General features: G+C 39.7%; 1 protein-coding gene across 2 annotated transcripts in view; it reads right to left on the reverse strand.

The window, feature by feature from the left end:
- Positions 1-865: 865 nt before the first annotated feature.
- MAPK11 (mitogen-activated protein kinase 11) overlaps positions 866-11,827 on the reverse strand; it is a 22,605-nt gene continuing 11,643 nt past the window's right edge. For both annotated transcript variants that reach the window (XM_019612197.2, XM_019612196.2), the window contains 4 exons: positions 9,636-9,715; positions 6,367-6,445; positions 4,881-5,054; positions 866-1,551 (listed from right to left, as the gene is read on the reverse strand). In XM_019612197.2, the coding sequence (XP_019467742.1) occupies positions 1,478-1,551; positions 4,881-5,054; positions 6,367-6,445; positions 9,636-9,715 (407 nt within the window). In that variant the 3' untranslated portion in view covers positions 866-1,477. The remainder of the gene's footprint in view (positions 1,552-4,880; positions 5,055-6,366; positions 6,446-9,635; positions 9,716-11,827) is intronic.

Here is an 11,827-nt window from a genome sequence, read left to right on the forward strand (position 1 = left end):
AGTACTACGTCAAGTGTCTCTGAAAAATAAAAGTTCTTGGACTTGATTTTTTTCTATCTGTTTATTAAGAAAAAATCTTTTTACATAGAAAAGATACAGAGGAAGGTAAACAAATGCAGTAGAATTCATTATCTCATGTAATAGCTGTACAACTAGACCTTAATGACAAAAATTGAAGAGAACCTAAGTAATATAAAAAGCCACCTCCAAAATGAGACTTTGACAGTGAGAACGAGACACAAAAAAGAACACTGAGTAGTTTGTGCAACCAAGTTTGCTAGTAGGTGAGAAAAACAGCCATTAAATCACAGGAGGCCTTATGCCAAAGGATATTCCTGTCTTCGTATTATGCCTTCCACTGGGAAAGGAGACAATAAATTAAATTATTTAATACAACTCAGTATGCAGTCTGCCCTGCAATTTATTATGTATGTTTTAATTTTCCAAGCTGGAAAGCCTTTCACATTTTGCTTGAAAAGAAAATCTGTCAAGATGGCTACTTTGTTTTTCACAAATCTGTAATCTGTTCTTAAACCTTATTTTGTCTTGTCTTCCAATGGCAGTTCATAGACTATTTTCTCACAGATCAGTTGAAGGAAAATAAGATAATGAGGAATAATGAATTCCAAGTGTTGAACTGGACTGAGTATTCTTGCACTTTGATCTGTGACAGCCTTGGCTGATGTTTGCAGAAAACCACAGAAATGTGCTGGGTGCCTTCAGGGCACCCTCCTGTAAACTGTGCAAGACCAGCAGCCCTCCGGCACAGGTGTGGTTAGGAGCACCATCAGGAATTACACTGGTCTCACAAACTGGCACTGTGCAGATTAAAGATACGTACAGGGAAAAGAACGAGGACAGACACTTTAATGGCAACAGAAGACAAAGATTTATTTTTTACTGACTTCCAACTGGTGCTAGATTGTTTGAGAGACATCTAGTAAATCTGTAAGACCACCACAGATAGGACTACGTGTGCATATTCTGTCTATCTTGCTACCACACCCTCTCTTCATAAAGGCACTAACTATAAATAAAATGAAAACAGACAGTTAAAATTAGGCTAATGCCAGGGGAAAAAAAAGGATTGCTTGTGTGGAATTCTATGTTTATGTTTGTATACATTCATGCGTTAAATGCACAATTTTAAAATTAATTAAAAACATCACCTTCATTTTGGCAATACGACTGATAAAATGAAACATGCAGAAAACACCGTTGAACAGAACTCAGTGCATAATTTTGTCAGAACAGAGCAGTTCTTTATCACCCTTTATGAACTGGGAGTACATTCATATTACAAGGTAAGAAAACCTTGAAACAGACAACATCTGGCTTCTGTATAACGTATCTGCTTTTCCACATCTCTGATATCTTTGGATAGTGAAATCTATGTGTATTTGAACCCAGGTTAAATTGTATGGTTATATTTTAACAGTCCTCGTAGTGCAGCAAGGCAAAGCACAGCTGCCAGCGTTCACTGTTCTATTTCCAGGCTATCCATTTTCAGGTCAGGTGGTTTAAAGCTCATCACTTCTTCATAGGTAAGTTCTGCAGAGAGGGGATATGAGAGAGAGAAGAATTACATGACTTTCTCTAATTTCTCTTTATGAGAAAAATATTCCAGACAGAACTGTTAAATGCATGCGTGACTTGTAGTCTGTATTTCCAGCCTCATTAATCTATCTGGATCGAAACTCAGACTGCATTCACTAGTTCTGTTAACTCGGATACATTATTTTATTATGGTAAAATGTGTCTCCCCTTCACCTAATTACTGAAACACAACTGGCCCTGAAATGGAACCATCAGTTATGCTGTCAGATGACCTTACAAAATGATGTAATGAAAGACAAAATGTAATGCAAACTGGAATCTTTAAAAGCACCAAAACAGGTTTTAAGATATGCACTTTTAGCCACAAAGAATGCTCTTTATTATCTTTGTCAACTTCCTACAACGTAAATCACGTGCAACAATGCACTAATGCCTTTGAATCCAGGTGGTTTAGTTTTTTTTGTATTTTATTGTGATTAACTTAAAGATTCTCTGACAAAATGTTCTTTTTCTGTCTTACAAGCGTGCAGCAATTCTACTTTTATCCAGAGAGGTCTAACTAGAAACACAGATTGACTCCATTTTATGCTGCTTTTGGAAGAGCCCTTTATCTTTTCATGCTGACGTCGTATTTTGTGCCTTGCGCAGCAGTGACGCATAGCATCGGTGGCCACCCCCAATGGATTTTCTCAAGCTAGATAACGTATTTGAAAGATCAAATCCAGTCCATACATAAATAAATGGCCAACTATGTGTTACTTCAGGATCTGACAGCTCATGAACATAAAAGTGGACTGAGCACTACTATAAGGGTACACGAATCCTACAGTTGGGTCTTGGCTACGCTCCAGTTGCGCAGCATTCAGTAGCAGAGCACATCCAATGAGCAGTGTGCCAGCTTTGCTAACAATTGAAGGAGTCACCTGAAGAAATTCCACTTACAGAGCCCTGGGGCTGAAGGATTTGTTGGGTGACTCAGTGCTCCATCTGCAGCATCTAAAGAGCACCTGGTCGCAGGCAGCCAGATATGTCAAGGAGCTCCTGGCTGAAGTCAGTAAGGCAGTGCCTTCATGGATCAGGTGCCTGGGACTGTATTATAAATTACGCTGCTGGCTGTGCACTGCATGCTTATGAAGCTCTTTCCTCTGCTCTCCTGTCACCTAGTTAGCTGAAAGTACAGATGTTATGCTGAGATATGTGAAACTGGAGCAGCAGTGAAGAAGCGATAGTGCGTAGCGTTCAACTCTGAATGGCATTTTCTTGGCCTCTGCATTTTGAAATATCTTCTAACTGATTAAACATGTCAGAACAAAATCTATGAGCTTGGGCTGCAAACCTCAGCTGTGCAGCAGAGGTCAAGGAAACTCTTAAGTGCCCAGTGTGTAACACAAAGTGTCTGAAATCTCATTTTGCTTTGGCTGCTCAGTGCCCCTTGGGATCAAGCACCACTTTTAATTTGAACAGAAAAAGAGAAATATGGCACTGATGTCTGGAGAAAAATGGGTCAATATTTCATTAACAATTCAAACATTTTATGCAAATTGTGACCTTTACTGTCACCTTATTAAATGTGCCCCACGTGGTACTTGAAAATATTTATTTTCCCAAGCTAAAAATGTGGCCAGGAGGAAGAGCTGCACATTCTGTGCCAGTATAGTTTTGAAATGGTTTTCTCCTGTATAAAGAAGGAATTTCATCTGTAGTTCCCAAAGCACAGTGATGTAAAAGAATATGGTACTGCTGTAGAATACGCTGCCCTTCCTACAGAATTCACCAATTCATCAGTTCAGAGTCAAGCTAAGACTGTTCTTAATTATTTTAACAAAGTTCCTCACAAACAGAGATCAGCTTTATTGAATTGCAAACTGTTAAACTTTCCTGTTAAGGACTGTCAGCTGAACAAGCAGCAGAAAGCAAATCATCCATTGGTAAAGAAAACTGAACACACCTTCTCACTCCCAGATTTTGCATACAGAGCATGGCTAAGGAGCAAATGATGCCACTCTGCCACTCAATCCTCATTTTTTCTACATACTCTCTAGGACTCCAGAAAGCCTTTTCAGGACTCTAGGAGGCTGCTTTATTGAGGGAGACCCACGAACTATCTTTCTCTGAGGTGTCACAGAATCACAGAATGGCCAGGGTTGGAAGGGACCTCAAGGAGCATGAATCTCCAACCTCCTGCCACAGGCAGGGCCACCGACCTCCCCATTTAATACTGGACCAGGCTGCCCAGGGCCCCATCCAATCTGGCCTTGAACACCTCCAGGGACGGGGCATCCACAACCTCTCTGGGCGGCCTGAAGGTGTGTTTGCTTTAGTCAACCTCCTCAATGCCCAGGATAAAATGTGGCACAAAATGCAGAAAGTCAGCGCAAGGACATGAGGAAGGTACGGGAGGTCAGTAATGTTCACCACAAAACTAGCTACTGTGCTCATATATTTTATTAAACTTTTCTGGAGAAAAAGTTATAGAATATATAAATAGAAACAGAAAAGCAATTATTTTATAGATTATGTATTGATGAACTTAAGCCAAGGAGAGGACTTTATTAATAAACAGGAAGAATTAGTTTTCTAGAACATTTCCCAATTTAAAACGTTGAGTAAGGATGCTTTAGCATAATATATCCTTATCAGACATTGATGAAATATGAAATTGGATTGTGCTTTTTAGTATACTTGCAAACTTACTGTTTAGCCACATTATTTCTGTGATGCTATACTGCAATATGATCATGATGCAAGCATGAAATTAACTACTGAAAAAACACTGTTGCAGTATTTCTCAGCGATGGGTTTGGAGTTTTGTCACTCCAAGGTAAGATCATCTGCTCACAGCTCAAACATGATCAACAGCATGCTTTATCTATTCCCAATTAGCTGGCTGTATCAAGAATGATTAATAAAATACACATGTACGTAGCAATTTTTCGTTTCTGAAGAAAGCAAGGCCAGAATCCCAAATAGTGTCAGCTACTATAAGACTGTTACTTCAGCTGAGGATCTGGCCTGCCGGATTAAAAGGAAGATGAAATGAGTGGTTGCATGGTAACTAGTGTCAGCTTTTAGCTAAGATTAAACTTGCTATAGGAAACCTAGTCAGGAGTTATTAGAGGGATAATGGGGGGGAAGGGAGAAAAATCCAGAGAGAAACTACCAGCCCTTCCACCACTCTACTCACATGAACACACATGGACTGTCCTTGCATCCATGAAGTTTAAGACTTAAAACTGCTCTGGTCAGAAACAGAGCAAAACTGTTTCTGAAGTCAGGTTTTGTTCTGCTGACCACATTAACAGCTGTGTGCAGTTGTCTGTTACCTTTCCACTCTTCTATGGTTCGCTCTTTATTCTCTATTGACTCATCATAGAGCTCAGCCTCAGGTTCATCATCCGGATCGTGATACTGTACAAAGTATGGATGTGCAAGGGCTGCAGAGGCAGTAATTCGTTTATCACTGTCCAGTATCAGCATCTTCTCAAGAAGGTCTACCGCTATGGGAAAAAGAGAAACTAGGATCAAAGAAGGGACCATCTAGAAGTGAAAGAGAAGGCAACTGTTTACATGCTATCTGTTCTCACCTTATGCTCATTTAACATTATTGGGAAAAAAAACAAAAACAAAAACCAAACCACAAAATTTAAGCAATATAACAAACAATTTTTGAAGATTTTATACTGGGAGTAAAACTTCCAGAGTTGGAAGAAGCTTCTGGTTTGCTTGTGGTGTGTGCATCGGTTCATGATAATCTATCTGAAATCTGGTTCACCTCTTCAGACATTCACAGCCTTGACTCTGAAAACACCTGCGTGCCTCAAGTTAAATACCCCACGTTGTGCACCTGGTGCTTAACATGGTCCCATCAGACAGAAACTCCAAAAGAACTTTACAGGACCTACCACCAAGTAAATGGTGTTTAAAGGCAACAACTGCAGATTATTAGAAATGAGAGAGATTTTTAAGACTGAAATTGGCCTTATATGGATAGTTTGCCACAAATTATTATATAAAATGATTGTTACTGCCTTCATATATGTACTGTCATCAAATTCCCTTTATAATATCAGTGCATAGCACGTACTCATGGAACACATGCAAACAGATTCCATTTTTGGTAAGCGTTCACAACTACTTATATTTGTAAAAATAAAATTGTATTTCAACAAACATAAATAATCCACATCTTAACTCAAAATGTTTCCCTCTATACTACTCTTGAATGTGCATTAGATGAAACAAACTAGGAAGTGTTGCAAGATGTTTCAGATGACTCGAGCATCTTCTTTGCCATGTCACAATAAATGATTCATAGGAAAATGTCTTATGCACAGGCAGATCCAACTGGTTAAACACAATAACAGCTGTGCCAGATCAGACCAACAGCCAGTCTATCCTGTGTCCAACAATGGTTCATAAATTCTTAGGAAACAATACTCAAGAGGAACATTCAAGCAGCTCTATTTCCTGGTGTATTCTCCTCCTTGCCAGCAATTCACAGCTCCTGGCCTTCCTGAGCCAGAAGTGATGCCTCTAGTCCAGATCCTGTGACATTTTTTATTATATATAGCTTGCTTTTGCTTTTCACCCACAGACTGTTTTCACCCACCAACTTTTCCATTAGGAGGTTCCAGTAATCTCCAGAAACAAAAGATTTGGACTTCACAAAGGAAAAACAGTCTCAGGATGAAAGGTTAAACACAATGCTCTCTTCACAGCACCAATTATCACATGGGATCACATAGCAAAGGAAATCTTCGGTTCATATGTCAGTGAGAGATTTAAGCTGTATCACTCTGACTTTCTTACCTAATGGATTGGCACCACGAAATACTGCTTTCAAATCCTGTTGAGGCATATGTGGAAGAGATTCAATGTACTTTCTTGCCTAGGAACAGATCAATATACATACCACATGCACAGAGGTTACATTTTGCCCAATAGTAACAGTATCACCTCTAAAAAAAATAATCAAATACTCATCGCATTTCTTACACATGGGAAACCTTCTAAACAGTCACTCATACAAATGATTATTAGGCAAGAGAGTTTGAAACAGGTGTACAATTCTAGGGGCTCTATGTTAGTACTCAAGTTCTCATCTGTGCAAAATGGTTCACTGATGTGTATCCCCAAGAAACACATGAATGGAGCTTTCAACCAAAAATCACCACCTAAATAATCTTTCAGTTACCCTCGGCAAAGTGGCATCATTCAATGTTCTTCCTTTCCTTCTCTCTCTCCTCAGGTGAGCAGTAGTTTCACCAACCAAAGAACAAAGCCTGATTCTCCTAGGGCACAGATTTTCAGACGTTTAACAGAACTTACAGCTTGCCTTGTCTCCACAGCTATGAAAGGCTCATCCAAACTCCACTAGGAAGGCCTACACTCATATCTGACCCACAGATGTTGGCGTGATGCCTGACACCACATGATCCAAGGAACGGGCGGAGCAGATAAATCACTGTTATTCAGTGAGGAGGCTGAATGCTGATCACAAAGGCTACAGACATAACCAGGAGTTCTGAAAACAGCTAAAGAAGCAAGTTTGTTTCCTACCCAAACTGATAGCAGCCATGTCCTGGTGCTTGGGGTCCCCACGGGCAGGATGCTGCACTTTCCCTTGTTGAACTCCTTGAGGTCACTCTGACACATAACCTGCACAGACCTATAGCCACATTTAGGAAACAGATTCTGTTCCCTACCTTTCTCTGCCATCTTAGTTTCTGCAGCTACTATGAATCCATATAAAGGTTTTTTAAATCATTACATTACATAGTACAGTCTTTTTAAATGGTGTCCTAATTTAACAAGGCAGATCTTTATTTTTTTTCCTACTGTTTCAAAGCTATAGGCACATTCTATTATAATTCTAGACTACCATTAGTGACATTTCAGAATCTTAATAAGGTTCCCATCCTAATGGAAGTAAAACTTCATGACTTATGTCTCCAACATACTAAAATGCTATTACCATTTTCCCTTTTTGCTGTAGGAGCTGACAGCTAGGCTTTCAGCAGCTGTAGCCAGAGAATGATGTTTGAAGTCTATACAAACACAGGATTCACACCACCTCTTTTATGCCCCTACATTTCACAGAGGTAGAAAACACAAACTAGAATGTCAGAAATATGTTCCTGGGGCATTAGTTTATATATGTGTATGAACAGTGCAGCAGAAGAGAGCTTTTGCACATTCCTGCATGGAAGCTATGGACTAGGCAGAGACAAGACGTACATTTATCTCATAACAAACATCTGTGGATTTGAGGATTAGTTTTTTCTATGCTGACATCAATTAACATCACTAATCCAACCATGACTGAATAAGATATGGTCAAAATTACCTCCAACCAATGCAGACCTGTCAAAGTATACTTAGCAACCATTCAGCTGCATCTATATATTTGCCACTTAAACTCAACTAATAGAAATTAGATGTTTAAATAAATCTGAAAATAATGAAGTTAAAACCTGTACTAACAATGAAAGACTGACAAAACAGCTCAGTAACTTGTGCTGAAAAATCCTGTTGATTTTTAGTTCTCATTTATTTGACATTCTACTGACAAGTGAAAATAGGCTTGAGATTTCAGATAACCTGTTAGAGGAACAGAAAAAAATTGCTCACAAAAACTAGCTCCATTAAGTAATATCTAAACTGTAAGGACAAAAAAAAAAACAACCCCAAAACATGGTAAAGAACGAGAAGGAAGGAACGGAATAGACACTCCCACACATGAGACAATTACTTCCAAACACGGTATGCATCTTCTTGGCACTGCTCCTCCACCTCAGTAGCAGAAGCCTGGAGGTGACCTGGCCACACTCTCACTCATTAACCTGTTTTTTTGTGTTCTCCCTATGCTCTATAATTAGCCCCTATGTCACAGTTTCAGAATCCCTATGGATTACTATGTCTGTTTAAACAAGAAATCTAAGACAGAATCGGATACCATCTCCAGTAAGTGTTTATGGTATTTAATATTGCAAAAGTCATAGAATCTTAGTAACTTATAAAGGCTACTCAAGTTCCTGTCTTAACACAGCACAGTACAAGATTTGATCCAATCCTCTGGCATAAGGGCTGATCCTCTTCCTGCACTGTGGCTCACAGGCACTCAGTAGCCACAAACTCCAGGGCTGCACACTGGTGTGTGCTGATGAGGTTTCATCATGCTTGGACTTTCAAGAAAGGTACTGTTGGTTTTAGGCTCCCCTACTCTTTCTGCTTACTCAAACAACTAGCATTTTCTTTACTGAGTTCAAAGAAAACCATCAGTATACACATGATCTGAAAAACAGCCATCAGGATTAGACTGATGTCTATATAGAAAACGTTTAAGAAAGAAGCTGCAGCTCAGCAGGTATCTGTGCTGTTGTTTGTCTGAATTTTTACACCCTGCCCATCACACGCCTTTATCGGCCAATGCCACCTCTCATTCCTTGCAGCTCAGCTGGACACACAGTTATTACCTTAATGGAATCGTGAGTGTAGCTTTAGCAGGGAAACAAAATGGAAATAGTCTGTCTACTGAATAAGGGAAAAAAATTACGTGGAGAATTAAAAATCACATTATTAACAGTACAGATACCACCATTAAGAGTGGACCTCACACAAGCATTCAGAGAGATGAATTAATATGAATTTCACATTAGTGTATTATTCCAAATAAGATCACTCACACAGAACGCATTATTTGATTCTGATATCTCTGTTCCCTCACATCCGTGGAAAATGTAGAAGTGAAAGCGACATCAGATTTAATAATAACAATGTAATGCTCTGAGCTGAATGTCAGTTAGAATTCTTTTACTGTAAGTATAGCAGAAAAAAAATCATCAGGATCAATTAATTGCAAATTCCTTTGAAACAGGAACAGGTATCAAAATGAATCCAGCTGACAGTCAAGGTATTTGGATACCTCAGAAAATAATGTTTTCTTAATGGTGCTATTGTAGCACTAAAAAAGAAAGATCATCTTAAGGCATCTGCTCATTTCCAAATCAGATATGTCTGTCACACAGTTAAAGAAGAATGATAAAACATTGGCTAACTCAATGAAGCTGTGAACTCACGTGTTCTGATGATATCTTCTTCAGAAGTTCAGAACTGGGTGTACCCACAACTTCCATTATTCTCTTTAGTTGATCAATATCTACATTATTTCAGGAAAATCAAAGGCAACGTAATAAAAGTAAATGTCAGACAGAACTGCTGGGTTAAACAATTCATGAGCTTTCACGCAGGTGGTTGTTTAAAACTATTAAGCAAGACAATTCCATTTTAGTCCATTGGATGATATAAATTCACACCTGCTTAAACCTAACTTGGAGTACCTAATTCTTTCTTTTCTATAGCACTATGTGAATCTCTGTCAGGTGAGCCAGTATGTGAGAAAACTGCTTGCAAAAACATTGCTTCCCTGTCCCAGCTTCCTATTTAACAGACTCTTCAGCTTAAGTTTAATAGCGCAATTTTGTTTCTGAAGGACTGAAAAACTGTACATCATACCAAATTGGAGTAGATTACTAATCTGAGAGCTGGTAAAAGGAAAAATCTCATTTGGTAGCTTTAAACTGTTTTATATCAGTGTCAAGATTAAAAACTTTAAAATGTGCATTTTTAGTTATCATATACGACCTGTAAAACACAATACATTTTTCCCCAGAGAATGCTATTTTACAACTTTAACTGTAATCATATAATTAATTACATAATTGTAATCATATAGTCATAGGCAATACTTTATAACAGCAGAATATCTTATTTCTTCAAAGCTGGATGTACTGATTTTTCCATGTAGTACATAACCAGGCTGAAGCACAGTGATCATCCAGATGACGGACATCTGAACAACGCCTGTGCTTACAGTAGAGCCTAATGAGGCTGAGCATGGCAGAAGAGTCAGTGGGAAGTCGTGGCCTCTCACTTCTCTTAACAGCTTTATCAAGCAATTCTAATATGATGCTGTTCCACACCTGGCAATGGTTTGGTTTCAACATAAGCGCTGGCTTTTGGGGAGGTTTAGAGTAGTAAGATATGTCAACATCCAGTACAGAAGCACGGATGTTGTTTCTCACATTAAAAGCTTTCTCTGATGCAGTTCTTTTCTCCTTCCTCATTAATATTACTGTTTTATTTTACTACTCTCCTCAGCACCTGTTCTCTTATTTCTCCTGCCAGCACGGGCAGTGCCAATGGAATCCACAGCACAATGCTGGAGAAAAGAAAGCATTCTGTCACCTCTGTGGCACTTCTGGAAATTCTGGCTTGTTTTGTAACAGGAAATGATATCCCTATTTATTCTCTTACTACTGAAAAGTGGTTTGTTGTTTTTTTTTTTTTTTGCACTTGAGGAACTTCCAGCCTTAGAGCAGTTCTATGTCTTAACACAGTATTAGCAGATCAAAAAACACTGTCATTACTCAGCTTCATTTTTAACATCTGTCATTTATATAAGACACACACGTGGAAGAAAACTGTTCTGTTGTAACCCGGCTATTATTTAAATACAGATACAACACAAGGAAGAAACGTAACTACGGTTTAGGAACATCTGCTCCTGTTTCTTTTTCTACTGGATGGTCTCAAAAATTGTTTATAGTTTTAGAAATTTGTTACCTGAAAAGCATTGTCATACATTTGATCTATTAGAAAAATAGGTTCAGGTTGCTGGCTGCAATGAGTGCCAGAGTCTGGCCCTTGAAGTGCCAGGCGATGGAGGCAATGCCTGTGTAAGGTGCGACCAGATAAATGACCTTCTCAGTCTGGTGGCCTGCCTGAGGGAAGAGGTGGAGAGGCTGAGGGCCATCAAGGACTGTGAGAAGGAAATTGACTGGTGGTGCCAGGCCCTATCGGCCCCGAGGTCCCAGCATGCGACTGTGGCTCCCTATGGGGCATGTGGCCTCCAGTCGCCTTGCAAACAAGTGACGGAGAGGAATCGACAGACAGACTGTGCTCCGGATATAGTGAGCCCCCAGTCTGCTCCTTACCCTCACAATACTTATGTAGAACTAGGGGGTGTGGGACTGGGGACAAAACTCTCTCCCAAAAGGGCAAGGTGATATCCACTGCTCGGTGGCGGAGCCTCTGCCCTTTTGTTGCCGAGCAGAGCAAAGCTGTTTGAGAGAGAAGGATGGGTGGAAACAGATACCTACTCGGCGTTGTGGGCGTCCCCCCCCAGATCATGCTCGGTTCCCCAGGTGCCTCTGCGGAATAGATTTGAGGCCCTGGAACCCGAGGGAGAGGTGTGTGCAGGTGTGGAAGG

The sequence above is a fragment of the Meleagris gallopavo genome, chromosome 1 (genome assembly GCF_000146605.3).
Source record: "Meleagris gallopavo isolate NT-WF06-2002-E0010 breed Aviagen turkey brand Nicholas breeding stock chromosome 1, Turkey_5.1, whole genome shotgun sequence".
Classification (NCBI taxonomy): Eukaryota; Metazoa; Chordata; class Aves; order Galliformes; family Phasianidae; genus Meleagris; species Meleagris gallopavo.